This window comes from Rhinoderma darwinii, chromosome 4 (assembly GCF_050947455.1).
Source record: "Rhinoderma darwinii isolate aRhiDar2 chromosome 4, aRhiDar2.hap1, whole genome shotgun sequence".
Classification (NCBI taxonomy): domain Eukaryota; kingdom Metazoa; phylum Chordata; class Amphibia; order Anura; family Rhinodermatidae; genus Rhinoderma; species Rhinoderma darwinii.
This window is the reverse complement of record NC_134690.1, coordinates 407,339,226-407,365,764: the sequence shown is the minus strand read 5'-3', so window position 1 is coordinate 407,365,764 and position 26,539 is coordinate 407,339,226. Positions and strand designations below refer to the sequence as shown.

At 47.2% G+C, this 26,539-nt stretch overlaps 2 protein-coding genes across 2 annotated transcripts in view; both read left to right on the top strand.

Moving 5' to 3' along the window:
* The window catches only part of RNF8 (ring finger protein 8), a 28,209-nt gene extending 20,563 nt beyond the window's left edge, over positions 1–7,646 (top strand). Inside the window, 4 exon segments of the mRNA XM_075863514.1 lie at positions 43–132; positions 2,529–2,633; positions 5,083–5,287; positions 7,171–7,646. Coding sequence (XP_075719629.1) covers positions 43–132; positions 2,529–2,633; positions 5,083–5,287; positions 7,171–7,397 — 627 coding nt within the window. The 3' untranslated portion in view covers positions 7,398–7,646.
* A 4,803-nt stretch (positions 7,647–12,449) lies between these two features.
* On the top strand, positions 12,450–15,134 carry LOC142761446 (alpha-1,6-mannosyl-glycoprotein 2-beta-N-acetylglucosaminyltransferase-like). Its single transcript, XM_075864636.1, has one exon. It carries the CDS (start codon positions 12,596–12,598, stop codon positions 13,862–13,864), a length of 1,269 nt encoding a protein of 422 aa, XP_075720751.1. The 5' UTR covers positions 12,450–12,595; the 3' UTR covers positions 13,865–15,134.
* The last annotated feature ends 11,405 nt before the right edge of the window (positions 15,135–26,539 follow it).

Genomic DNA, 26,539 nt, shown 5'->3' with positions numbered 1-26,539 from the left:
GCTTTTGGATCCTTGATCTAAAATTCCTTAATCTCTTCACAGCACTCGCTGCTTATGGAAGATCTGAATCATAGTCACCGAGATTTCGAACAGATTATTGAAGCAAAAAATAAAGAGCTGCAGGAAACCAAGGTGCAGTATTGTCTGTCCTCGTTATTAGTGACACATGGGGGGGGCTCCTAACAGCATTGGGGTCTGTAGTCCTTAGGCCGGGTTCCCACCCGTCGGATACGCTGCGTGTTCAACCTAGAATCTGCAGCAAATTCCGCCCGGGAAACCGTACCAAACTGTCCTGCAGTTTTTCGGGCAGAATCTTCGCAGTGGAAAAGTGTGCTAGAGAAAAAAATCTCTACTTACCCCAGGCTGTTGTCATGGCGACACGTCCCTCTGTCTGTAGTCCGGATTCTTTGGATGGTGCAAGTTGTGATTGGCTGCAGCAGTCACATGGGATGAAACGTCATCCTAGGAAGCCGGCATGGACGGACTATAGAAGAACGTGTCACTATGACGAGAGCCGGGCTGTAAGGCGATGTTCACACAGGATGGATACTCTGCATAAAAGCACACCGCGTATCCGTCCTGGTCGCCGCAGGGAATACCGGCCGAAAAACCGCACCAAAGCATGTCCGCTATGGAAATCCTGCACTATAAAAATGGACACTTACCATGGCGATGCGTCCCGCCTACGTTCTGAAGCCCTTGGATGGCGTTTCAGCCCATGTGATTGGCTGCAGCCTGCGATGGGCTGCAGCCTGCGATGGGCTGCAGCCTGCGATGGGCCTGTGATTGGCTGCAGCCTGCGATTGGCCTGTGATTGGCTGCAGCCTGCGATTGGCCTGTGATTGGCTGCAGCCTGTGATTGGCTGCAGCCTGCGATTGGCCTGTGATTGGCTGCAGCCTGCGATTGGCCTGTGATTGGCTGCAGCCTGCGATTGGCCTGTGATTGGCTGCAGCCTGCGATCGGCCTGTGATTGGCTGCAGCCTGCGATTGGCTGCAGCCTGCGATCGGCCTGTGATTGGCTGCAGCGGTCACATGGGTTGAAACGTCATCACAGGAGACAGGTCTGGATGATAAAGCACTGAGCTCTGCGCAAGTATAAGATTTTATTTTTTTTTTAATTGTGTTTTTTGCAGCGGAATCTCTACTTTTCCACCGCAAAAAAACGCAATATCTGCAACAAATCAGCCGCGATCCCGCACCGCAGGTCAACTTCTCAGCAGCTTTTCCTTTCTGCTGCTCCTCTGCTATGCTGAGGATTTTCTGCAAGAGAAACAATTGCGGCAAATCCGCAGTATTTACGCTACGTGTGAACGGACCCGAAGTCTTAACTTTCTATTACTGCACAAAAAAAGTTATTTTTAAATTTTTTTTATTTGTGTTTTTTGCAGCGGAATCGCAGCGTTTCTGACGCAAAAGTCATAACCCTTGGCTATTTATTGCAAGTTTCCCTCCCCCCCCCATTCAATTCAATGGGGAAAACCTGCAACTTAAAGGGAATGTGTCGCAGAATTTTAATTTTTTATTTTTTTTTAGTTAAACATTTAGTGTGTAGGTGATTACACATTGTTCTAATTTTTTTTATTTTTTCACGAGTCAGGAAATATTATAAATTCGATTCTAATTTATAACATTTCCCAGTGCTGGCCACTAGAGGGAGCAATTGCCAAAATTGCAGCATTGGCATGTGGTAAAGCAACCACATTGCTTTATGCTGAAAAATTTGAGAAGACACACTCGCTCTAGTGAGCTCTCAGAATCCCCCCTCTATCCCGGCTAGTGCCAGGAGAAAGAGGGGGTCGAATGTTCAAACCTCCTACACGGATTGTCGCCATTTTTTGAGCTAACACACAGTGTAGTAGGCTTACATACAGTGGTTATAACACAAAACATACATAAACATGACTTACCTGCTCCTGCCGCCAACGCTCCGTCCGCTCCTAGTACTTGCTTCTAATCACATGTCCGGAAGCCGCGACCGGAAGTCGTCATCTTACTGTCCGGCCGCGGCTTCCGGTCCACAAGAAAATGGCGCCAGATGTCGCTCGGCTGAAGACCTTCCATTTGGACTGTATGGGAGCGGCGCATGCGCCATTCCCACACACAGCCCCATAGAGAATGCGAACGGGAGCCGTTCCATTCACTATAGTGTACGTCGTATGTGCCGTATTCCATGTCTGTCGTTAACCGACACATACAGAGATGAAAAAAATAAAAATGGCAGCCCCCAGAGAGAAGTAAAAGTTAGAAAGAAAAAAAAAAGTTTTTTTAATAAAACACTAAAAGCAAATTGATATAAAAAAAAATTTTTCGCGACACCCGTCCTTTAAGGGCAACGAATCCGCAGCATAAATTGACGCGCTGAGGACTTATATTCTGCCCCGCAGGTCAATTTGTGAACGGTGTCTCAGCCTGGGCCGGAGATTTGTTCACATCTCATCCACTTAGTGACAATCCTGCAGCGTTTACACTCCGTGACGATCCGCCCTTAGATTGTAGGATGTGATTATTTTTTTTTTGTATTTTTCAGGAGAAGAAAAAGGTGGAAGCGCAGAAAGAAGAGGTTCTGAATCAGATGAACGACGTCCTGGACAATGAGCTGCAGTGCATCATCTGCGCCGAGCACTTCATAGAGGTGAGGACCCCCCGCACTGCAGGTCATTCTCTGTCCAGCTGGAACTGATTGTGAAACGGTTTCCCCATCTTAGACCTTCATGACGTCCACAAGATCTGCCATAAAAGTCCGATAGATGCGGGTCCCACCTCTGGGACCTACACCTGACCCTAGTGTGGGGCCTCCGCTGCCGTTTCCTGCTTAGGTGGTCGGGCGTTACGGTAACACTGAAGCTCTGCGGTCTCCCTCCCGACCACCTAAACAGGAAGAGGCAGCGGGGGCCGAGGAAGCCAGAACAGGGTTTAGTGGGCTCCGCACTAGAGATAGGCCTGACCCGCATCTATCAGACTTTTATGGCAGATCTTGTGGATAAGATGGGAAAATCCCTTTAAACTTAGGCCTCATTCACACGGCAGGGTTTCCCGGCCGGGTGCCGGCCGTTCATAAATCGGCCGGCACCCGGCTGCATTAGGAATGATAGACCCCTAATGGGGCTATTCACACGACCGATTTTTTGACGGCCGGGAAATCCGGCCGTCAAAAAATAGGACATGCTCTATCTTTGCCCGGGTACCCGGCCGCCCGGCTCCCATAGAAGTCTATGGGGCCGGGTAATACACGGCCATCACCGGAATGTGTTCCGAGTGATGGCCGGGTGTCCCGGCGCTTGCGCTCTATCTCCTCCTCCTCACAGCGCAGAGTGCATGTGAGGAGGAGGAGTTGATGCCATTCTGACGAATGGCATCGCTGTATACTGTGTGGCAGGGCCGGGGTGTACAGCAGGTGGAGGGAGCGCTGCGCTGGCTCCCTTCCCCTGCTTGTTAAAAGCACCCTGGCTCGGCGACACCTTCGATGGCGCCGCTAGCAGCTGCTGCTGCTGCGGCTGCTACTACTGCAGCGACGCCACTATAGCAGAGCAGGGAGGGGGGGGGGGAGGTATCTCCCCGCTCTGCTATGTGCTAGCCCCACTTTAGCTCCTTGAAGGAGCGGAATCCCCGTGTTTTCGGGGATTCCGCTCCTGGACAGAGCGCTTGATGTCTCTGTCCATATCTGGGCAGTGACATCAGGGGAAACTCCTGAAGCGGAATCCCCGAACACATGGGGATTCCCCTTCAGGAGCTGCCGCTGATGTCACTGTCCGGATCTGCCCGGCCCGGCACGGATGCAAAACTTAATGCAAACCGGCCGGGCAAAATGGCCGATTTTACCGGCCGACACTCGGGCTCGGGAACGACCCGGTCGTGTGAATCCCGCCTAAAATTCCTTTAGTCCAGAAATTCTGCTGATCCATTGACTGAATTAGTGGGATTCGTCCTCGCCCAATGGTCCCTCAGATTTTATTTTATTTTTTTGGGGACATTTATTACCCCAGTATGACCGTAAACAGCGGCGCGGTCATGTGATGTGCGATTAAGGTTTGGAATAAGGAAATGGTGTATTACTACATTATCAAGCCAAAAGTATGTGGACGCCTGACATCACACCTATATGAGCTTGTTGTAGATTCCACAAACATGGGGGTCAATATGGAGCTGGGCCTCCACTCTTCTGGGAAGGTTTTCCACAAGATTTTAGGGTGTCCGGGAATTTGTGCCCATTTGTGGTGATGGGGAGAAGTTCTGGTTTTGCAATCGGCGATCTAATTCATCCCGAAGGTGTTGAGGTGCGGGCCCTGAGCAGCCAGACAAGTTCCTCCACCACAAACTCCACCCCCCGTGTCTTCATGGCGCTCGCTGTGTGCGCTGGGGCGCAGTCATGCTGGCACAGGAAAGAACCCCAGAATGTCACTACAAATTTGGAAGCAGAAAATTGTCCAAAACGTCTCTGTATGCTGTAGCATTAACCCTTTACTGGAAATAAGGCGCCAAACCCTAAAAAACAGCTCCAGGCAATTCTCCCTATTCCAGCACCTGTTACAGCCGGCACAATGCAGTCAGGTAGATGGCATTCTCCAGGCATTCACCGAACCTTCATACTGTGAGACAGTCGTGATGTATTTCTCCAGAGAACGCGCTGCTTCAGAGTTCAGTGACCACGTTCTTTACACCACTCCAGCCTCCACGTCGCATTGTGCATGGTGATCTTAGGCTTGTGTGCCGCAGCCATGCAAACAAACTAATTTCACGAAGCTTCAGACGCACAGTTCTGGTGCTAATGTCGCTTCCAGACGCAGTGTAAATCGGGATCTATTGCTTCGTTGCTGATACTGTTACTCCTGGATGCTTCCATGTGACAATAATAGCACTTACAGGTGACTGGGGCAGACCTAGCAGATAATAACACTTACAGGTGACCGGGGCAGATCGAGCAAATAGTTCTTTAGTACAACCAATACTACTAGCAATGTTTCTCTATGGGGATTACATGGCTGTGTGCTGGGTTTTTGCAATGGGTGTGGCTAAAACACGAACTCAATAATTAGGAGGGGGTGCACATACTTTGGCTATATAGTGTTCTTTGCCCCCCACAGGCTGTGACCCTGAACTGCGCCCACAGCTTCTGCTCCTTCTGCATCCTGTCATGGAGAAAGAGGAAGGAAGAATGTCCCATCTGCCGACAGGAGATAAAGTCCCAGACCCGTTCCCTCGTCCTAGATAACTGTATTAACCGCATGGTGGACAAACTGACCCCCGAAATGAAAGACCGTCGACTGGCTCTTATACTAGAGCGTAAAGGTGAGAGGTGGGTGACTCGTACCACAGCTTTCTGTTATTAAAATTCAAGAAGATTTAAAGCAAGACCATTATATCTTCATTTAAATGTCTGGTGCCGGTCTTATACATGGATAGGCAGCATTCTCAGTGATGTCACCGCTGCTCTCTAGTGAGTGGATAGGCAGCATTCTCAGTGATGTCACCGCTGCTCTCTAGTGAATGGATAGGCTACATTCTCAGTGATGTCACTGCTGCTCTCTAGGGAATGGATAGGCAGCATTCTCAGTGATGTCACCGCTGCTCTCTAGTGAGTGGATAGGCAGCATTCTCAGTGATGTCACCGCTGCTCTCTAGTGAGTGGATAGGCTGCATTCTCAGTGATGTCACCGCTGCTCTCTAGTGAATGGATAGGCTGCATTCTCAGTGATGTCACCGCTGCTCTCTAGTGAATGGATAGGCTGCATTCTCAGTGATGTCACCGCTGCTCTCTAGTGAGTGGATAGGCTGCATTCTCAGTGATGTCACCGCTGCTCTCTAGTGAGTGGATAGGCTGCATTCTCAGTGATGTCACCGCTGCTCTCTAGTGAATGGACAGGCTGCATTATCAGTGATGTCACCGCTGCTCTCTAGTGAATGAATAGGCTGCATTCTCAGTGATGTCACCGCTGCTCTCTAGTGAATGGATAGGCCGCATTCTCAGTGATGTCACCGCTGCTGTCTAGTGAATGGATAGGCTGCATTCTCAGTGATGTCACCGCTGCTCTCTAGTGAATGGATAGGCGGCATTCTCAGTGATGTCACCGCTGCTCTCTAGTGAATGGATAGGCTGCATTGTCAGTGATGTCACCGCTGCTCTCTAGTGAATGGATAGGCGGCATTCTCAGTGATGTCACCGCTGCTCTCTAGTGAATGGATAGGCTGCATTGTCAGTGATGTCACTTGTTTGCTTCTATTAGATCACCCTGCAGATAATGTGGGTACAGCCGGGGGAGGGGGTTATTATTGGGGAGAAATAGCAGACGACTGATTGCTGTGGCCACAGAGCGGATGAATATTCACGGTTTGTACTGAGGAGGGGGACGATGTTTTTTCCACCTGCATCTGGCACATCCCCGACTCCAGTTTCTTCACCTCCGGGGCCGGTAATCCTAAGCTCTGATCTACTGCCCGTCATATCATCAAGTGACTGCGCTGTTCATACTCAGACTGATACCGGACCCTACAGCGATCACACTGGGGGAGGGGCAGGTAGTCCTCGGCACCCAATGGAATCATGGGGCATCTGCAAGTCCAGCCAGAGTCTTCCAGGGCGAGCAGTTTGCTGAGACATATTAAGGGGGTCCCCAACCGTCTCCTTATAGGGTGTCCATGAATTATGACGTAACTGTCTACTAGATATGGCCCCGGCTCTGGGACCCGCCGCTGTCATGTACGCTGTGCCGGTCCAGTCCTCTATGAATGAAGATTAACCAATGTACAATGAAAAGTTTTTGGTTTTTTTAAGACTGTTTAAATTTCTCACCAATTTTTAAAGTCTCTGCTTGCGATCAGTGAATGGCAACATGCTTTATTTCATCCAGTGGCTGAAAACTGGTCTCACCTAATACTTCTCACAGCTGAGGGTTTGTTACAAACAAGAATGTTCCAATTCACTCAAAGTAAGCAGAGATCTTGAAACTGGTAAAAATCCACCAATGTCTGATTGGTGAGGGTCCAATTGCCTGAGAAAAGCCAGAGGTGGCAGCTCCTTTATTCTGGGGTCTCAGCAGTTGGACCCCTCCCACCCCCATCATTCTGGTGATGTCATCCATCTCTACAGTAGGGGACCCCTTTAAGTCTAGTGTGCGGTGAAGCGGCCATTAATGTGCAGTGTATATAACCCGGTCTCCTTGTCCCATTCCCAGATGTTGCAGCGGAGGTGGTGCCCGTCCCCGTGGCCTCAGACAGTGATGGCACCTCCTTACCCTCCGACTTCTCCGTCATGTCCAGCAGCGAGGAGAACGACTTGTCTGACAGCGAGGAGGTGATGAATTTCTTCTCTGATGACGAGTTTGACAGTGAGGAGCGGGGGGGTCTCTTCTCCGATGATGATGATGATGACGACGACGACGACTTCTTCTTTATCATGTGATCAGTCCTCCCGGTCAGTGCCGGACCTGCGTCTGCGCCAGGAGGGGGTCGGACGATCTCGGTCGCTTATTAAATCCTTGTAGCCCTTCATTGGACCCTGATAGAGATGGTTTATCGGTACCGTGGGCGGAGCTAAGTGGCGGCGCGCTCCGTATTTATTTTGTATCCTGTTGTGTACAGGCCGGGACCAGAGACCTCAGTGTGATATTGTCTGCATTGTGTTCTGTTAATATAAAACGTCTCGCAATTCTTCAGGAGTGACTTGTGGGGTTTCTGCCGCTCGTCTTCAGTCGCCGCCCCTCCCCCGGCTTTCTAACTCTGGTCAACCCTCGTTTTGGGCTACTCTGAGTTTCTGGGAAAGTTGGGTGGAATTCGCCGTGGTAAAGAATTAATTGTGACTCCAGGAACGGATGTAACCGAAAAGTGTTGAATGGGATTTAACATCTCAAGAGGAGACGGCGCAGAGACCGATATTTACTGGGGTTTTATTCTTTTATGTTGAGTTGTCGCTTTGGTCGATTTCCTTTTTATCAGAAGGGCCCCCGATAAGAATGTGATCGCAGGATCTGCCCCCGACAAGAATGTGATCGCAGGATCTGCCCCCGACAAGAATGTGATCGGAGGATCTGCCCCCGACAAGAATGTGATCGCAGGATCTGCCCCTGATGTGGGATCCCAGCGATCAGCTGTAATCTGTAGGTGAATCAACACGTACAACCCCCACCCCGTAGTGCCGGGGGAAATGCAGAGTCCGATTAGCAATATCCATCCCCCGGGCATCTCAGGACTTCTAACCGCAATGATTGGAGCTTCACGGGTATTGATGTTGGCGCTCACCCCGTGGAGCCGCATGATGGTGGGATCAGATTCCTCTGTAGATCCGGATGTCTCTCCCAATGTCTTGTCCTCCAGTCTGAAATGTCAAACTCAGAACTGATCATCCAATTACATACAAGTCACTACCTCTGATTGCTGTTTATTTTCTATGGTGTTGGCTGCTGTTTATCTCTGCTCTATTAGGGCACAGCTATGATCAGTGAGCTGCATTGTCTATTGTTGTTTGTAATTCACCATCTATCTCATTAGAGGCGCAGGCTGCTGCTCTGGCCTTCAATCATGCTTTACACTGCAGCGCTGCTCCCTTAATGCATGACCCTAAGCAGTGACTGCAGCATAGCTGTGTGCTCTATTGGACTCCAAGCTCTAAAAATCTACCTCCTGTGTCATTACGGGCATAGGCCACAGCTCACTCCTTCCCCCATGCTTTACATGTCAGCTCTGCTTGTTCACAGTGGTACTTTCTTTAAGAGGTTTATTATTTGATGTCTGAAAGAGTTTGAGGTGTGACCAACCCCTCCCCCGCTGCGGACGCTGTCCCCTCAGGGCTCGGATCTGTCCTGTGTGACATTGTGGGTCCTCCCGGCATCACTTGTCTTGCTCTACTGGTTCTGTGGGTCATGATTAACCCCGACTCTGCCGGGCGCGTTCTTTGTACTGTTACCAGAGCCGGACAGACGTGATTCAGACACGTTTTTGTTTTGTTGTGCTGACCACGACACCCGCACCCCTCGTGATTCTACATGACCGAAGTTGTATCGTTGTAAACCCCTCGGGAAATGACGCGAATCGTTATTACTTAGAATTTCGTTGAAATTTTTGTAAAACCTGCACCTAAGAAAGGAAGGAAACTACAAATCCGATGAGATAATCCGGGAACCTGCTCCGCACAATGACCCCCCCCCCCTGCGCCTGCCGCTGAACACCCCGTCTGCCGCTGACCCCGCGCTCCGCACAATGACCCCCCCCCTGCGCCTGCCGCTGAACGCTCCACCTGCCGCTGACCCCGCGCTCCGCACAATGACCCCCCCCGCGCCTGCCGCTGAACACCCCGCCTGCCGCTGACCCCGCGCTCCGCACAATGACCCCGTGCTCCGCACAATGACCCCCCCCGCGCCTGCCGCTGACACCGCGCTCCGCACAATGACCCCCCCCCACCCCGCGCCTGCCGCTGACCCCGCGCTCCGCACAATGACCTCCCCCACCGCCAGCCGCTGACCCCGCACTACAGAGGATAATATAATGTATAGAGCCGCTGAGTCGCCCTCGGACGTTCTGTGTTGTTTTGGTCTCCTATACAGGTGACGACTGATGGCTGCCATTACACCGCCCATAGGAGCTGTCACCCGGCTGTCCTCAGGCCTTGAATGGCTTATAAAGATTAACCGCCCTCCTACTATTTTGCATGTTTTGTTAGGCTGAATTCAGACGACGCAGTAGAAGTCCGTGTGACGGCCGATAAAACAGCAGGGACGCGAGTATGTCACGTATTTCAGTGAGGCCGCGGTTTCAACGAACCGTGTGAAGGATTCATGAAGAACAGAACCGGTCCTGTATCTCCTGTTTCCACGGATCCCTCCCTAGACTCCAGTCTATGGGTGTCTGAGAAAACGGGACCCGGGACTGCCGTTTTTCAGATCCGAGTTTCCCCGCGTTGGTCTGATTTTGGCCTTCGTGTGTTCATAAATCAGGACGCCAAGGATGATGAATCTTAGAAGTCTGGCCTTGCTTTCTAGTAAGACATGTAACAGCAGAATTATGATGCAGCTCTGGATGTGACTGGAGTATTAGGGAATGTTTATATACTGTAGATTTGTTGCAGAAATTTCTGTGAATGAAAAATGTTCCGTACGGAGTGCGGCTGTTTCTGCGGCTTGTGCGTGACGTTGTTTTACAAACTCAGTAGCAGAAATGTTTGCAACAAATGTGTCGTTCGTACACTTGACATTATGTAACGGCAGGATTGTGGGTGCAGCTCTGGATGTGACTGGTGTATAGGTTTAGTCTGCACTGCCATAGTGTGAGATTTCGGTAGAGGTGGTGCAGTGACCGGCGGATTCTGTGCAGATTTTTTATTTATTTTGGATGTGCCCGCATGTTAGGGGGGGGGGGGGGGGGTCTGTCCGCCGGGCCCCTCATCTCTCAGGAGAATATGCGTGTGAATTAGGCGTGTGCGGCTTTTTCCATAACTCCCCTTGACTGTAATGCACTGGGTGTCCCCCTCTTTTCGGCATTGTGGGGGTCTCTGCTGCCCAGTTCTGATTAATCAAAGATTTTCCATGGGAAAACCGCTTTAGGTTCCATTCCCCTCCCCGACGATCACCGACCTTCATCTGATAATCCGGCACCAGGTCTCGCTGATTCTGGACTAAAGGAATTTTATCGTATGTGTTATTTTATCGTCTTGTTTGCGCTGAGCAGCGTCCGACTCGTCACCCGGTGCTTATATATGAGATCACGGCACTTAAGACTATAATGACACCGGGTGAGGCCTCTGATCCCGGCTGATGGGTGGAGTAGTGTCAGTCTGGGACATTTATTGGGGAGGGTCCCGCTCCTTGTCATGTTATGTGGTCAGATGATCCATCCCCCGCACTGGAAAATGACCATGTCCTGCATCAAACTAACATCATGATGAGGGTGATAGTGAGGATGAAGAGGACGGTGGTGGCTGTCTCACACGGACCCTGGTGCCTGAGGGGGCCCAAAAACCCCTCCCCACATAAGACACCAGTATTATAAGTGGCAGATGTGGGGTCCAGGAGCTTCATGTTACCCCTCTGATGATGAACTGGTTTTAATAATTAAACATTTACACAATTTTGAGGGTCCTAAACTCCCCCGATAACTGTACAATCATTGCAGTAACATTGTCGTCTCCCCATTTTCTGGGATATCACAGGACCCGTCAGCAGCCGTCAGCTGACAGGGGGGGGGGGGTGATGCAGCTGATGTTTCCGGCAATTCTGGTGACCGCGCAGCGCCCTAAAATCCTACAGGACCCCCAGGACGTGGATGGGTAAGGAAGGTGCTGCACCCCGGACATGATCTGCAGGGCGCAGCGACAATCTCCTCAGTAATCCTCTAAAGTATCAGACTGAGGTCCTGGCATCTTTGCCCTTAGTAAACGTGGCCGCCCCGTCACTCCTCCATTCTTATTGGTGGAAAGTTTGTGGTGGACACTCCCCCTCTGGCAGGTTCTGCTGCGCAGTGCATCGTCAGTGCTCTCTGATTGGTCTGCTGTACGTGACGTCACGTACCCCATGGCCGGGTAAAGTCCGGTCAGTCAGCTCAGGTGTTCGGTACCTGGAGGACGGCGGCAGCGGGTGAGGTGCCCGGGGAGGGGGCAGATACAGCACCTGCTGGGGTAAATAGTGTATGGGCGAGGCAGCACAGGGGGCTGTATACTGGTGGGGTATATAGGGTGCAGGGATATATCGGGTGTATTGGTTACTGGAGGTATATTCTGTGCTGGTAAATGTACTTGGGATACAGGGAGTATATAGTGAGTCTAATAGGTCTGTAGAGTATAGAGGGTAAATAACGGGGTGTGTTGTATACGGGGGGTACATAGCGGGGGGTGTCGGATACGGGGGGTATATAGCGGGGTGTGTCGGATACCGGGAGGGGGACATAGCGGGGTGTGTCTGAGAAGGGGGTACATAGCGGGGGGTGTTGGATACGGGGGTACATAGCGGGGTGTGTCGGATACGGGGGGTATATAGCAGGGTGTGTCGGATACGGGGGGTATATAGCGGGTGTGTCGGATACGGGGGGTATATAGCAGGGTGTGTCGGATACGGGGGGTATATAGCGGGGTGTGTCGGATACGGGGGGGATATAGCGGGGTGTGTCGGATACGGGGGGGATATAGCGGGGTGTGTCGGATACGGGGGGTATATAGCGGGTGTGTCGGATACGGGGGGTATATAGCGGGGTGTGTCGGATACGGGGGGTATATAGCGGGTGTGTCAGATACGGGGGGTATATAGCGGGTGTGTCAGATACGGGGGGTATATAGCGGGGTGTGTCGGATACGGGGGGTATATAGCGGGTGTGTCGGATACGGGGGGTATATAGCGGGGTGTGTCGGATACGGGGGGTATATAGCGGGGTGTGTCGGATACGGGGGGTATATAGCGGGGTGTGTCGGATACGGGGGGGATATAGCGGGGTGTGTCGGATACGGGGGGTATATAGCGGGGTGTGTCGGATACGGGGGGGTATATAGCAGGGTCTTTAGAGAACAGGAGGGTACAGTTGTGGGTGATGAGGGGTTTGGTGAGATAGTCCCAGGGGCACAGTTGGCGTCAGGGAGAGGGGTCAGTCCCGTTTCCCCCCGGTTGGCACCCAGCACTTGCCATGCGGCTGATATTACACAAGAAGAAGATCGCCGCCCTGCTGCTGTTCCTCGGGATGGCATTCTGCACCTGGCTGCTGCTCACGTCTTCCAGTCTGGGTGACCCTTTACCCACAGAGTCTCTGCCCAGCGAGAAGAAAGATCGTTCCAGCTTCCAGTTGCCACAGGGCGCTCCGCTACAGATGAGACTGGCAGCTTACCGCAACAACCTCCGGCAACCGATCCTCAACGCTGAACTGTTTCCTGGTCACCCGGAGCTGGTGGTGGTGGTGCAGGTCCGAGGAGGGATGGGCAGCGGGTCCCGGGTAATGTTGTTGGCGGAGTCTCTGCAGAGTGCTGGACCAGGTGCCACCAGCCGCCTACTACTGGTGCTGAGCATGGAGCGGCCGTGCCCAGAAGCCACTGAAGCCATGAGGTCCATAGACTTTTGCCGGGTGCTGCCAGTCTACTTCCCGTACAGTCTGAGCTTTTATCCAGGTGGTTTTCCTGGCAGCGACCCTGCTGACTGCCCGCGGGATATGCCCAAGGAGTCTGCCCTGCTGAAAGCCTGTACCAACGCTGAATACCCGGACAGCCACGGCCACTACCGAGAGGCGGCCTTCACCCAGGACAAGCACCACTGGTGGTGGAAGCTGCACTTCATTTGGGAGAGGGTGCGGGAGGTGAGCGGGCACAGTGGGCATATCCTCTTCCTGGAGGAGGGCAACTACTTGCTCCCGGATTGGCTTTACATCCTGAGGCTCATGCAGAAACAATGCCAAGAGGAAAGGTGCCACATGCTGAGCCTGGGTGGCACAGGTATCCCTGAGCCGTCACCTGACCCGCAGCACATGGAGCTGAGCGGCTTTGTGGCTCCGCGGCACCGCGCCGCCATCGCCATATCAAGAGAGACTTACTACCAGCTGATGGGGTGCCTGGCAGAGTTCTGCACCTACGACGACTATAATTGGGACTGGAGCTTGCAGCACATCTCTGCCGCCTGCCTGGCACATCCGCTCAAGGTACTCTCTGTCCGTCTGCCACGAGTGCTGACACTGCCAGCCAAAGCTGAGGAAGGCGGCATGTGTATGCGCTCCGGACCCTGCATCAACATTGACGCTGCCTCACAGGCTCTGCGGGCCAAAGTGCGGGAACTGAGCGGCCGACTCTTCCCAAAGACCATCACCATAGCCACCCGGCAACAGGAAGTGCGCAACCCCCCGCCCATGAAGAATGGCGGCTGGGGAGACATTAGAGACCACACCCTGTGCCAGTCCTATGCCAGGCTCTAAAGTGCCAATCTTCCTGGCATTGACCAAATGAGACCAAAACCCCCCCCCCCCCCAAACTTTAAATTACTCAGGGATTGATTATTGGCGCCATTCAGGTGTTTGGAGCGGCACCGATGCCCCATGGTCCTGGTAGTGGACGTGCAGATTGCCCCGTGCCAAGCGCTTTTCCCCTGACGTGCTGCTTATTATGCCATGTGCCTTATTGACGATGCTCGGAGCCGCCATCTTGGCTCCTTCTGGGTAAAAAAAAGCAAATTTGATACAATGTAAATTATTTTCGCGGCTTCTCCGACCTCGTGACGTTTTATTACAGCAGAATGGCGCCAGACCAAAGCGTGAAATGCCGTTTTGTTGCCTTATGTGACGCCATGACGGAGTCAGAAGTCAAGAACCGCACCAATCTCCATTATTATGTATTACACCACGGGCCCGCGGCGGTGGGGATGCTGGGAGTAGTAGTGTCACGCAGCCGGTCAGTCTTGTTGTCTCCAATACAAACAGGTTCTGTGATGAAATTGACTGGCTGCAACACATTCTGCCCCACCAGTTTCCCAGCATTCCCGCTTATCCGCAGGCTTGTGTACAGGTGGAGCAGACATTTCCTTTACACTCTGCGCTGGTGGAGATCATGTCATTAAGTCCTGCCTGAAGCTACATCCCAGATGCTGACAGCTCTCCAGGTGCGCCTCGTGCCTCGCGCCTCCATCTGCACAGACCAAATATTAACTCTTTACTAGGAGCTGCCGACAACATCGAGGCGTAAGGTACAGGGCGCCTCAGTCGTGTCTGTTGAATTCTAACCACATATACCAAATGCTGACTGTTAGGGGTTGTACAAACCACTGAGGCTTCTATGTGCCTCATGCCTCAATCATGTCGGTGGTGCCTAAAATTACCGAAGAAATGCTAAGTGTCTGTTAGAGATAATCCCTGAGCTCCGCCGATTGCTGTACTGGGTGTCAGTGATACCAATGAGGCTTAAGGTTCTGTGTGCCTCGAGCCTCAACCATGTCCGTGGTGCCCAGTGCAGCCGGCATATACCAGATAGTGAGCGTTTATCAGGTGTGGGTGACGCTGCTGAGGCATAATGTTGGTACCTCGTGCCTCGTACATGGCAGTGATGAGCTGCACGCGCCATTATAGTAGGGGCTGCTGACCGCAGGGAGGTGTGAAGCGCTGCGTGCCTCGTGCCTCCTTCATGGTCGTGAGCAATGAATTATAATTAATATTTCGTGATTGAAGGAAATATAAAGTGTCATATTTGGATGAAGTTTGTGTCCTGTCGTTATTTGTATGTAGTTATTACCCTCCGGTGTCACGTGCTCCGCCTCAGGACCCGGGGCCCGAATACGAGGTAAGATGAACCAAAAGGGCTCGTCCACACGTAACGGAATTGGAACGTGTTTTTCGGCAGGAAATTCCGCAGCAGAATCCAGCAGCAGCAAAGTGGGGGACATTTAACAAACCTCATCCACACGCTGCGCAATATTTCAGAGCCAAAATTAACCTGCGGTGCGTAATTTTCGGACCGCAGCGCGTCAATTCCTGCTACGGAAAGTGACTGAATTGCTGCGTTTTTCGGAGACGTCGCCACTTCTTAACATTGGGAAAACGCAGCAATTTACCCACCATTTTCCGTCGTATAAACTGCAGGAAATTGTGCATTTTTGCCGCAGCCGGAAGCCTTTGACTTTCAACGGAATTGCTGCAAAAATGAGTCCTTAGTCTCAGCATGTGAAGATTTTTAGATGCAGCGTCTTTCCCCAGTTCCTATCTGAGTTCTAAAATACTAGAAGACGTTCCCCGCTGTATTATTGTCTCCCCTTTTCCGGTCAATATCGGGGCGTAGTAATAACCATATATTAGATGACTCTTGTCACCCAGCTTTTCACAGACCCTGAATGGCATATAAAGCTGCACTGATAGGTAGAGTTAATAAGCTACTGTTCTGGCTTTGTGTCAGTCTTTACTGCTTTGGCATTGTATTCGTGACATAGACAGCTCAGGATCAACAGCTACAGCCCCTTATATTCGTAGAGAGGGGCAATAATTGTAGGAGGGCATAAAAAAAACCCCCATAGTATAATGAAGAGTTCTATTCCCTCCCCTGCTCCCCATGTGTCAGTCTTCACTGCAGTGCTGATATTTTATTCCAGAACAGATGTCTACATCCTGCCTTGTGGGTGACGATGCTGCGAGTCCCGGCTGTGATTAGACGCTGGATTCAAACAAAACGGAAATGCTGCTGGTTTTCCGTGCGGACCTCCTGTATGAATAGTCCGCGGCGAGACTTGGACAAATTGAATTCAGAGGCAGCTGAACGTTGTCCGGATGAAATCAGAGCTCATTCTGTTCTCAATGTTCAGTGTGGATGTTTTGCGCAAGCAAATCCGTTCCATGTGTGACCACAAGGTGGCGCTGTGCTGTTGCAGCTTGTCCTAATACACTGTTGCCACCCAGTGGTCATTCACAGTACTGCATTTCTTTACATATTTTAAGGTGACCAGGAAGGTTCCAATAATCAGCCCAGTGGAGGGGGGCAAAGTCAAGGAGCTTCATTCAGATATTAGAATCCAGGACCCCATTCGAGATGGGAACATCATTTGCGTGGAGGTGATCATTGGTCACATGAGATCGATCCGATCGGCTTATTCACCCAGTAAAAGCAATGGGTGGTAAGCTCAAAAGATCGACATATATAAACCGGAGAAAATGAACTTCACCACCTCGCGAGGACTAAGGGTATGTTCACACGGCTTCTTTTCGGGCCATAAACGGCTAGAAATACGGGGGCTGAACGTCTCCCAACATCTGCCCATTGATTTCAATGGCAAAAACGGTGATTCGTTCCCACGGGGTGTTTTTTTACACAGCCGTTTGTAAAAAACGGCGCGTAAAAAAGAAGTGCATGTCAATTCTTGAGCCGTTTTTCTCAATAGAATAGAAAAACGGCTCAAAAAACGTCTGTAAAAAAGCATCAAAAAACGCTTGACCGGCACGTGACCGCCAGCATTCAGCCATGCGACATGAGCGCTAAGCAGTGCAGCGTGGACCGCCGTGGTCAGGTCGTGGTGACGTCAGACTGGCAGGTCTCATCACAGTTGAGTGCCTTGCTCGGGGCTCTTACTAAGAAGGGCAAACGTCCAATCATGTACAAAAACATTGAAGATCTTGTAATTGACAATCGCAGTAGAGGGCAGTGCCCCCGAGAGAAGATGGAAGAAAAAAAGGGGAACACATATGTGAAAAATTCAAATAAAGTAAATAAGTAAAGGAAAACATGTAGGGGGATGTGCTGCTATTTACTGTCTAATGGAGTCAGATGTAGTCTGAAATTCATCTCCTGTCTCACCAAAAGCTGCTTCTCTGTCCCTCATGCTTTTAACTGCAGCTCTGCTCTTTTACAGCACAGTTTTAATCAGTGACTCAAACTTAGCTGCATTGTCTAATGCATTGTCCGAGGTTCGTCTGCAATATACCTATTGTATTAACATAGGCTCAGAATGCTACTCTGTCCCTTTTCCATGCTTTACAATGCAGCTCTGCTTGTACACTAGAAGCTCAGCATGACGTCCGTACATGGAGAGAGGATTTCCATTAAAACAAGAACAGAAAATTATAAACTACAGCAACTGCACCAAAGAAGATGATCGGGTAACTGCTGCACATAGATGGGGAGGAGCCTCAATAAAGAGGAGGAGCCTCAATAAGTTATATTAAAGGATATCCAGAAGTAGAAAAGCATGGCTACTTTCTTTCAAATGCTGCGCCACCCCTATCCACAGGTTACGTGTGGTATTGCAGCAGATCCTTATGTATCCACTTCGGGCTTTGGCTGAAGAGACTCAAAACGGCATCAAAACTGTGTTCCAAGTGTAAGTGCGGTCAGTTTGTAAAAATCGCAGCAAAAACTGAGATTTGACTGTCCTGTAAAGATGGCAACTAAGATTAATACCTGGAGAGGAAGGTCTTATAACAAGAACATAAAAATATCCATACCAAGAACTGTACAAAGGACCAGAAGATGACACATTTGTGCAGAGGAAGGGCTTCGTTACAGCAATAGTGAAGAGAAAAGGCTTTTTTACAGTGAGAGCACAGAGAAAAGACTTCTTTACAGTAGAGACCGTAGGGGAAAGGCTTTTTTTTTATAGGAGAGGGCAGAGGAAAGGCTTTTTACAGTAAGCACACCGAGAAAAGTCTTTTGTACAGTAGAGAACACAGAGGAAAGGCTTCTTTACAGTAAAAGCACAGAAAAGTCTTCTGTACAGTAGAGAACGCAGAGGAAAGGCTTCTTCACAGTAGAGAACGCAGAGGAAAGGCTTCTGTACTGTAGAGAACGCAGAGGAAAGGCTTCTTTACAGTAGAGAATGCAGCGGAAAGGCTTCTGTACAGTAGAGAATGCAGAGGAAAGGCTTTACAGTAAAAGCACAGAGAAGGTAGAGGAAAGGCTTTTTTATAGGAGAGGCCAGAGGAAAGCTTTTTTACAGTTGGCGCACAGAGAAAAGTGTTCTGTACAGAGAGAAAGTAGGGGAAAGGCTTTACAGTAAAAGCACAGAGAAAAGTCGTATTACAGTAAAGAGTGCCAAAGAAAGTGTTCTTTACAGTGAGAGCACAGTGGGAAGAAGGCATTTTTTTTACAGTTAAAGCGCAGAGAAGTCTTTTTTTTACAGTAAAAGCACAAAGGAAAAATTCCTTATGAGGGTATATTAACACAGTTACTGTCAATTTGTGTTTTCTTGCCTTGTTTTTTACAAAATTGTGGCAAAATGCCATGGTTGTGATGCAATTATGCTAAAATCGCAACAAAAACTGAGATTTGAGTGCAATGTGTCAATAGGCCTTAAGGTTTCATCTTATGGGGGGGTAGTTTTATGCCACACATTGTGGGGTGGGAGGTCTCTCTTATAACAAGACCATATTATTTGTTCATTCTAAGAACAGTACAAAGGCCCAGAAGACATCATTTATGTGCAGACGAGAGACTTCTTTACAGTATGTAATGCAAAGGTAAGGCTTTTTTACAGTAAGAGCACAGAGGAAAGTCTTTACATTTCTAGCACAGTGGATATGCCTCTTTACTGTAGAGTGAGGAGAAAAGGCTTCATTACAATAAGCGCACAGAGAAAAAGCTTTTTTACATTAGAGTGCGTAGAGGAAAGGGTTTTCATAGAAGATCACAGAGGAAAGGCTTTTTTACAGTAAGAGTGCAAAGGAATTATAGTAAGAGCAAAGAGAAAATACTTCTTTACAATAAGAACGCAGAAGACAGACTTCTTTACAGTAGATAGAGGAATTACTTATATACAGTAAGAGCACAGAAAAAATGCTTTTTTACAATAAAGACGAAAAAAAGGTTTATTTACAGTTAAAGTGCAGAAGAAAGGCTTCTTTACAGTAAAGAGCGGAGAGGAATGGCTTTTTCACAGCGCACAGAGGAAAGGTTTCTTTACCGTAATATCGCAGAGAAAAAGGCTTTTTTTTTTACAGTAAGATCGCAGAGGAAAGGCTTCTTTACAGTAAAAGAACAGAATAAAGGCTTCTTTACAGTAGGAGCACAGATTAAAGGCTTCTTTACAGTAGGAGCACAGATGAAAGGCTTCTTTACAGTAAGGGCATATAGGATGAGTTTCTCTACAGTAGTGAGCACAGAGGGAAGACTTCCTTATAGTATTTATCAGACAGCCCTTTTCCCCCTCCTGATTTGCTTTTCCTTAGCCAAACTGTTGCAACTATGAAAGGTTGAACGTCTTTATTCATCCCATGTAACTATGTAACGATATCCTCACAATACAATAATGGCTCCCCTCTCATTCTCTAGCCAAGTCTCATCTTGTACTGCCGGGTGATAACAGACATGGGGGTTCCCTTCCCTATCTGTGGGGCTTTCCAGACGTTCGTAATATATGGATTAACTGTGTCTTAAAGGAGAAGCGTTAATAAGAGCCCCGGGGATATTTTCCACCCTCGTCAGCTCATACAGTCTCTGCGCACTAACGTGTCCTACCTCAGCTGCAACCTCCACTTAGACTGGCAGTATTAGAACTACAAATGTTACCGTCGCCTGCATGGGTTTATAATACAAATTATAAGACACGGATACAGTATTGTGGATAAAGTGGGGGTCGGCCACAGCTTTATTACAAAGTTATGGGGAACCTTGTCCACAAATAGTTTTTCCTGGGGTCACTAAGCATGCCGGTGCCATTGCAGCCGCGGTGGGCATGTTCTAGTTTTTCTGACCGGTGACCCTTACGACTCTTTACGATCTTAAAAGGCACAAGGTCGTCCCATTCGCTAAGCTGTGACACCTACAAAAAACAGCCCGTTACTAAACATTCAGGCCAAAAGATGTAACAATAAAAAACATCATTACAAATAAGGTGGGGGAGGTGGGAACGTGTTTTGTGAGGCTGAGGCCACACACGGCGGATATGCTGCGTAAGAGCAAGCAGCGTATGCGCCCTGTGCACCGCAATAAATTCTGGGCGAAAAACATGGCAAACGGCGTGCAGGCAGATCAAAATCTTGCCTGCAAAAAACTCTGTGTGAAAATACCCTTATTTCCGTCAACCCCGTCAAAATGGGGTTTTTTGAGGCGGAAAACCCCTCAAGATAGGTCATGTCGCTTCTTTTTCCCGCAAGCGGTTTTTTTTGCGCGCAGTAAAAAAATGCCTCCACCTCCCGAGAACACGGCAGGGAGTCTGGCTAGTTATCTATGACGCTAGGAGTCCCTGCCTCGATGCGGGACAACTGTCCCGTACTGTAATCATGGTTTCAGTACAGTTGTCCCGCAGCGAGGCAGGGACTCCTAGTGTCGTACACAACTATGATGCTAGGAGCCCGGCTCCCTGCACTGTGTTCAGTCCGGGAAATGCGGCCGACATACGGAGCGTATATCACGGACCAAACACGGTCATAGACTGTAAGCTCTTGTGATCAGGGTCCTCAATCCTCCTGTCTGACTTGTAAATGAACTTTGTCACTATGTAATTGTTAGAATAGTTTTATTTTAAATTTATTGTTACTTCATGTAATAGATATTAAATGTGCATACAGGGTTCTCAGAAAATGCTTTAGTTGACAAAGGGTTAAATATGTTATATTCTTAAGTGTGTAAGTCGGTTGGATTTCTTAATAAAGATTGCAATCTCCAGAGGAAGTCCAACGTGGCCTAATCTCATTTTGAGGTGTAAGACATTTCATATGACAGGAAAGCCACAAACGGTTTTCAGTTGGTATATGTGTATATAAACCTATGCTTATGTAATGAAGGCAGACAACTGCTGATTTTGACTTGTCTCCTCATCGATGAGAATAAAACTCTTATTGGGATGAAAACTTGAATCATTATTGATAAGTATGGAAAATTCTTCTAACATCTTGGTCCTTCGAAGCCGGAAACCAATATTTCCAGACCCTCGTCCACCCGAGGACTGTACACCGTGCACGGGGTGAGTCATCAAAATACTCACTTAATTCAAAGACCTCCGGTTAAATTACCGTTAAAAAGAGGCCAGTCAGACGGAGGGACGAGGTGTGGAATGACGGTTTTTAAAAGAACATATTAAGGAGAATTGAGGATTCGAGTTTTCATCTGAATAACGGTAATATAATTTTGTATATATGTGTTTTTATTATTTTTCATATTTAGATGTTATAAGGTTATGTGATAAAAAAACAAAAAAAAAAGATAACGTAAAAAACCTGAGTTGGCACTTAGGTACTAAGACTGGGTCTTAGTTATATTAAGCAGAGGTCTTAATATAAAAACCTGGGAATAGTGGTTCTCGAGGTTAGTAGTCCATAGCCTGTGTGAGAAGGCTACAGGTAATAAATAACTCCGTGCAGCACGTAAAAGATAAAGTACTTGGAGATTTGGAGGATCTCCTATAGAATAAGTATTATGATTATTTCTTAGAGTATTATGATTGTTTCTTAGAGTATTAGGATTGTTTCTTAGAGTATTAGGATTGTTTGTTTTAGAGTATTAGGATTGTTTGTTTTATAAAGTTTAAGATTGTGACTAAAAGTATTGAATGATTGAGATAAACTAAATCCAAAGTTAAAGAAAGATAAAGACTTTCAAACTGTGGTGTAAAGACACATCCAGGACATCTGCTGCTGGTCTGACCAGCCTCTTATTGTCTCTGGACGCCCCTGACACCAGAAGTTTTAAGGTAATCAAGTATTTCTTTGGTGCAGTTGAAAGAAATGGTTGTTCTAGATGAAACATATATGAGACTCCTTGACTGCGAAGAATGAATGTATGAGGGTTAAATAAATAAAACCCTGTGTGTATAAGGGAGTCCAATTAGGAATGGTCCTTTGTAAAATTGTTACAAGGACAAATCAGTAGGAAAAATACTGTTAAAACACCCAGGAACATGAAGTATATGACTGATCAGCATAATACTTGTAAATATTGTTGTGTTTTGTGTGTGTACTGTGAAACTGGTGAAAATACCTTGTGGTGAAGATATATGAGGTATACAGAAATATAGAATATGATAGTAGATTTTGTTATTCATATCGAATTTGTCTGTTTGTTAATCGTTAATCATGTGTCTTGTCTAAATGTGATAAAAGTGAGAGTTGAGACAGTCTTTCACATTTGCTCGTCGTGGTCACCTTGGGTGAGCGACATTACGGTCTTGGGACTGTGTTTTGGTAAGCAGCTCTAGGCGTCTAGAGTGCAGCGAGTCCTACAGTCCAGGGAGAATAACGTTATGGTGCAGCAAACACTGTTATTCAATATTCCCAACTGACCATCAAAATTCTACAAGACTCTTTGAATGAGATCAAATTAGAGTCAGATCATAGAACCAAGAACAAATAGAATAAAGGGATAAATTAATATTAGTAAGTCAAATTGTCACGTAGCAAAAAGTGGATTAACATCTATTGAAAATATTAGAAAAGAACAAAGGCACACCAGATTGTTTTAGAATGTTTTATTCTGATTGTATGTTTGGATTAATGTGGCTATTTCTACTGAAGGTTGGAGAATAGTCAAAATAATTGATATAGGATACAAAGTTAATCAAATCTTTTCATATTAAAAGTGCTCGTAAGACTCCTATTCTAGAAAAAAGAAAAAAGAAACTATTTAGGTGTCCATTAAATAAATAGAGAGACATATACTAAAATTGCTAAATTAGATTTCCTTTCAAAAGGACACTGCTTGTAACATGTGTAACGTATCAGGAACAGCTTCAACATGTGGTTGTTTGTGTTAAAAAGTATTAAATATTCCTTTAGAAGGGGATGTTAAGTATATGCACAAATTAGATGTGGTGAATGTACAATGATGATGATGATAAAGGTGTGGCAAATTTGGATTTAAAAAGACTTTGAGGGTAATTGAATGTTATAATTTAGTGAAGGAAAAAGAGAAGTGTGGTTTTGATTGTGTAAGATGACGGTTGGAGAATCTCACAAAGGGGAACAAGGTAGAAGGTTCTGACAGAATGTTAAAATGATAAGGAATGTTAAAGAAGGTTGTTTATATAGTTCAAGATGAAAAACTTTCATAGAACAGAATGCTGGCTGGTTGAAAGACCATGAAATGATTGGAAAAGCAGAACTATAGAAGAGTGTGTCAATAAATGTTGATATGTATAGCATGTGCATAAAATAATAGCATTCAATAATAGTGACTGTAGTAGTGATAAAGAGTAATACAGATGGGTACATTGCAATGAGTAAGGTGGATGATAACGAGAAGTATGATGTAGACGTGTATACAGGGTGTTTGTTGCAGATTAGTCTGAGGAGGAAATGAAATTGTGTACTGTTTGAGGTGAGATGTTTTTCTCAATCCAGATTAAGAACTGAATTAATTGAATTTCAAATTATTATTATATGTAAAATTAGTGTGTAAAAAGTCCTAGAACATTGAACTAAAGTACAAGATTGTGTAAATAGACTGACTTTTTAAGAAATGAAAGTTAGCTGTATAAAATCAGGTTTTAAAGTTATAAATACCGCTTCCTTAACTCCTTAACGCCGAAGGACGGATATATCCGTCCTCAGCAGCTGCTAGTTCGCGCAGGAGGACGGATATATCCGTCCTGTGATCGCGCGGGTACTGACAGTTTACCCACGCGATCAGCGGCAGGAGCACGGCTGTTATACACAGCCTGACTCCTGCTGCAACTGCCGGAATCGAAGCACGCGCCGATTCCGGCAGTTTAACCCATTAAATGCCGCTGTCAACAGTGACAGCGGCATTTAATGTGTTTGACAGAGGGGGGAACTCCCTCTGTCTCCCGATCGGCGCCCCCGCAAACAAATCGCGGGTCGCCGTCGGGTTTCCATGACAGCCGGGGGTCTAACAAAGACCCCCAGGTCTGTCTTCAGCATCTGCCTGTTAGGCGATGCCAGAGGCATGACCTATTAGATTGGCTGTCAGTTTTACACTGACAGGCAATAATGCTTCGGTATACGAAGTATACCAAAGCATTATATATGCGATCTGCATATCGCATAGTGAAGTCCCCTGGTGGGACAAAAAAAAAAAAGTAAAACCGTTAAATAAAGTTTGTGAAAAAAAAAATAAAAAAAATTACAGTCAAAGTCAAATAAAACTACTTTTTTGCCCCAAAAAGTGGTTTTATTTAATAAAACGGTCAAAACAAATCACACATACACATATATGGTATCCCCGCGATCGTAACAACTTGACCAATAACATGAACACATTAATTAAACCGCCGGATGAACGGCGTCCAAAGAAAACGCAAAAAACAACGGCAAAATTCTCTCTTTTCTCCCATTCCCCCCATAAAAAATAAAATAAAAGTTCATCTATAAGTCCTATGTACCCCAAAATAGTACTAATGAAAACTACACATTGTCCCGCAAAAATCAAGCCCCACATACGGCCACATCGACGGAAAAATAAAAAAATTACGCCTCTTGGAACGCGGCGATGCAAAAACAAGTAATTTTTTTCTAAAAGGGTTTTTATTGTGCAAACGTAGAAAAAACATATAAAACTTTACACATTTGGTATCCCCGTAATCGTGCCGACCCATAGAATAAAGTTAACATGTTATTTACGCTGCATAGTAAACGGCGTAAATTTATAACGTGAAAATTAATGCTGGAATAGCTGCTTATTTTCAATTCTCTCCTAAAATAAAGTTAATAAAAGTTAATCAATATGTTATAAGCATCTAAAAATGGTACAATTACAAAATACAACTCGTCCCGGAAAAAACAAGCCCTTATACGGCTATGTCGACGGAATAAAAAAAGAGTTACGACTCTTGGAATGCGACCGTGGAAAAACAAAAAATAATCCTTGGTCATTAACGTGCAAAATGGCCCGGTCATTAAGGGGTTAAATCTACAAACTTGCAAATGACAATGTCTTGTTTGATATGGAACATGAGCCTGATTGTCCCAGTTTAATGTAACTTGACGCCCAAGGGTTACCAGGTGTCACTGATGTACCTCTGACTAACTATGATGTTCAGTATTTTGTAGACGGATCCAGATACTGGAATTTGCTGACAGGACATTTCACCACCGGGTATGCAGTAGTCCAGGAAGGTAAGACAGTGCTGCAAAAGTCACTGCCCTCCAGCAGCTCTGCCCAGGATGCAGAACTCATGGCACTCGCAGAAGCATTTAAGATGGGCACAGGTAAAAGGGTGAACGTCTATATAGACTCGACGTACACCTTTGGAGTCTCACACGATTATGACACAATAATGCAAGAGGCTTTCTGACTGCAGCAGGCAAACCAATACAACACTGGTTTGCACCTGGATTTCAGAACGCAGCTGCTCAACATGTAGAGGGTTGCCTGACATGCGTCAGACACAACCCCGGTAAAATGATAAAAACACCCAGTAAGCGCACTCCTTGCCTTGATTACCTCTTCCAGCGACTGCAGGTGGACTACATACAGCTACCCGAGGTGGGTGTATATGAATATGTCCTCATATGTACTGACGTGTTTTCAAATTGACCTGAGGCAAGGCCAGTAACCAAAAACATAGCTAAAAACACTGCTAGAAAAATATTCAGTGAAGTAGTATGCCGATATGGGGTCCTGAAGTAATCGAGAGTGACAGAAGAACCCACTTCATAGGAGAAGTATTAGGGCATATACTTACTAGCCTCGGCATCACACAGGCATTCCATACACCATATTACCCAAGAAGGTAAACATCTAGATGAAGGAAGAAAGTCAGCAATACTCCAAGCACCGAAACCTCTGACAAAAAGACAAATGATGTCCTTTTTGGGTATGACTAACTTCTGCAGGAGTTGGATATGCTGATATTACAGGACCATTGATGTCTTTGATTTATGAAGAGGCATTTTTTTTCAGATAAAACAGGTTCTTGTAGGATCTTCAGTGCTTGGACTAACTGATTATTTAATAAAAACAACAAAGATTTTTTTTTTTAAATTCAAACTGTAGATTGTAAAAATGGATACATGACTTCAGTGCTAACACAGGAGTGTGGGGGAAAGGATAGACCTCTAGCTTACTACTCATCAAAACTCGACCCTGTAGCTAGAGCCTTACCTCCCTGTGTTCAATCAATTGTAGCCGCCGCAGAAGCTATAAGAGCTTCCGTCACATTAGTGTTATTTATGATAGAAAGATGTAACACTTTACATTTTTCGACCTTGATGTCTACTGCGGAGGATGGT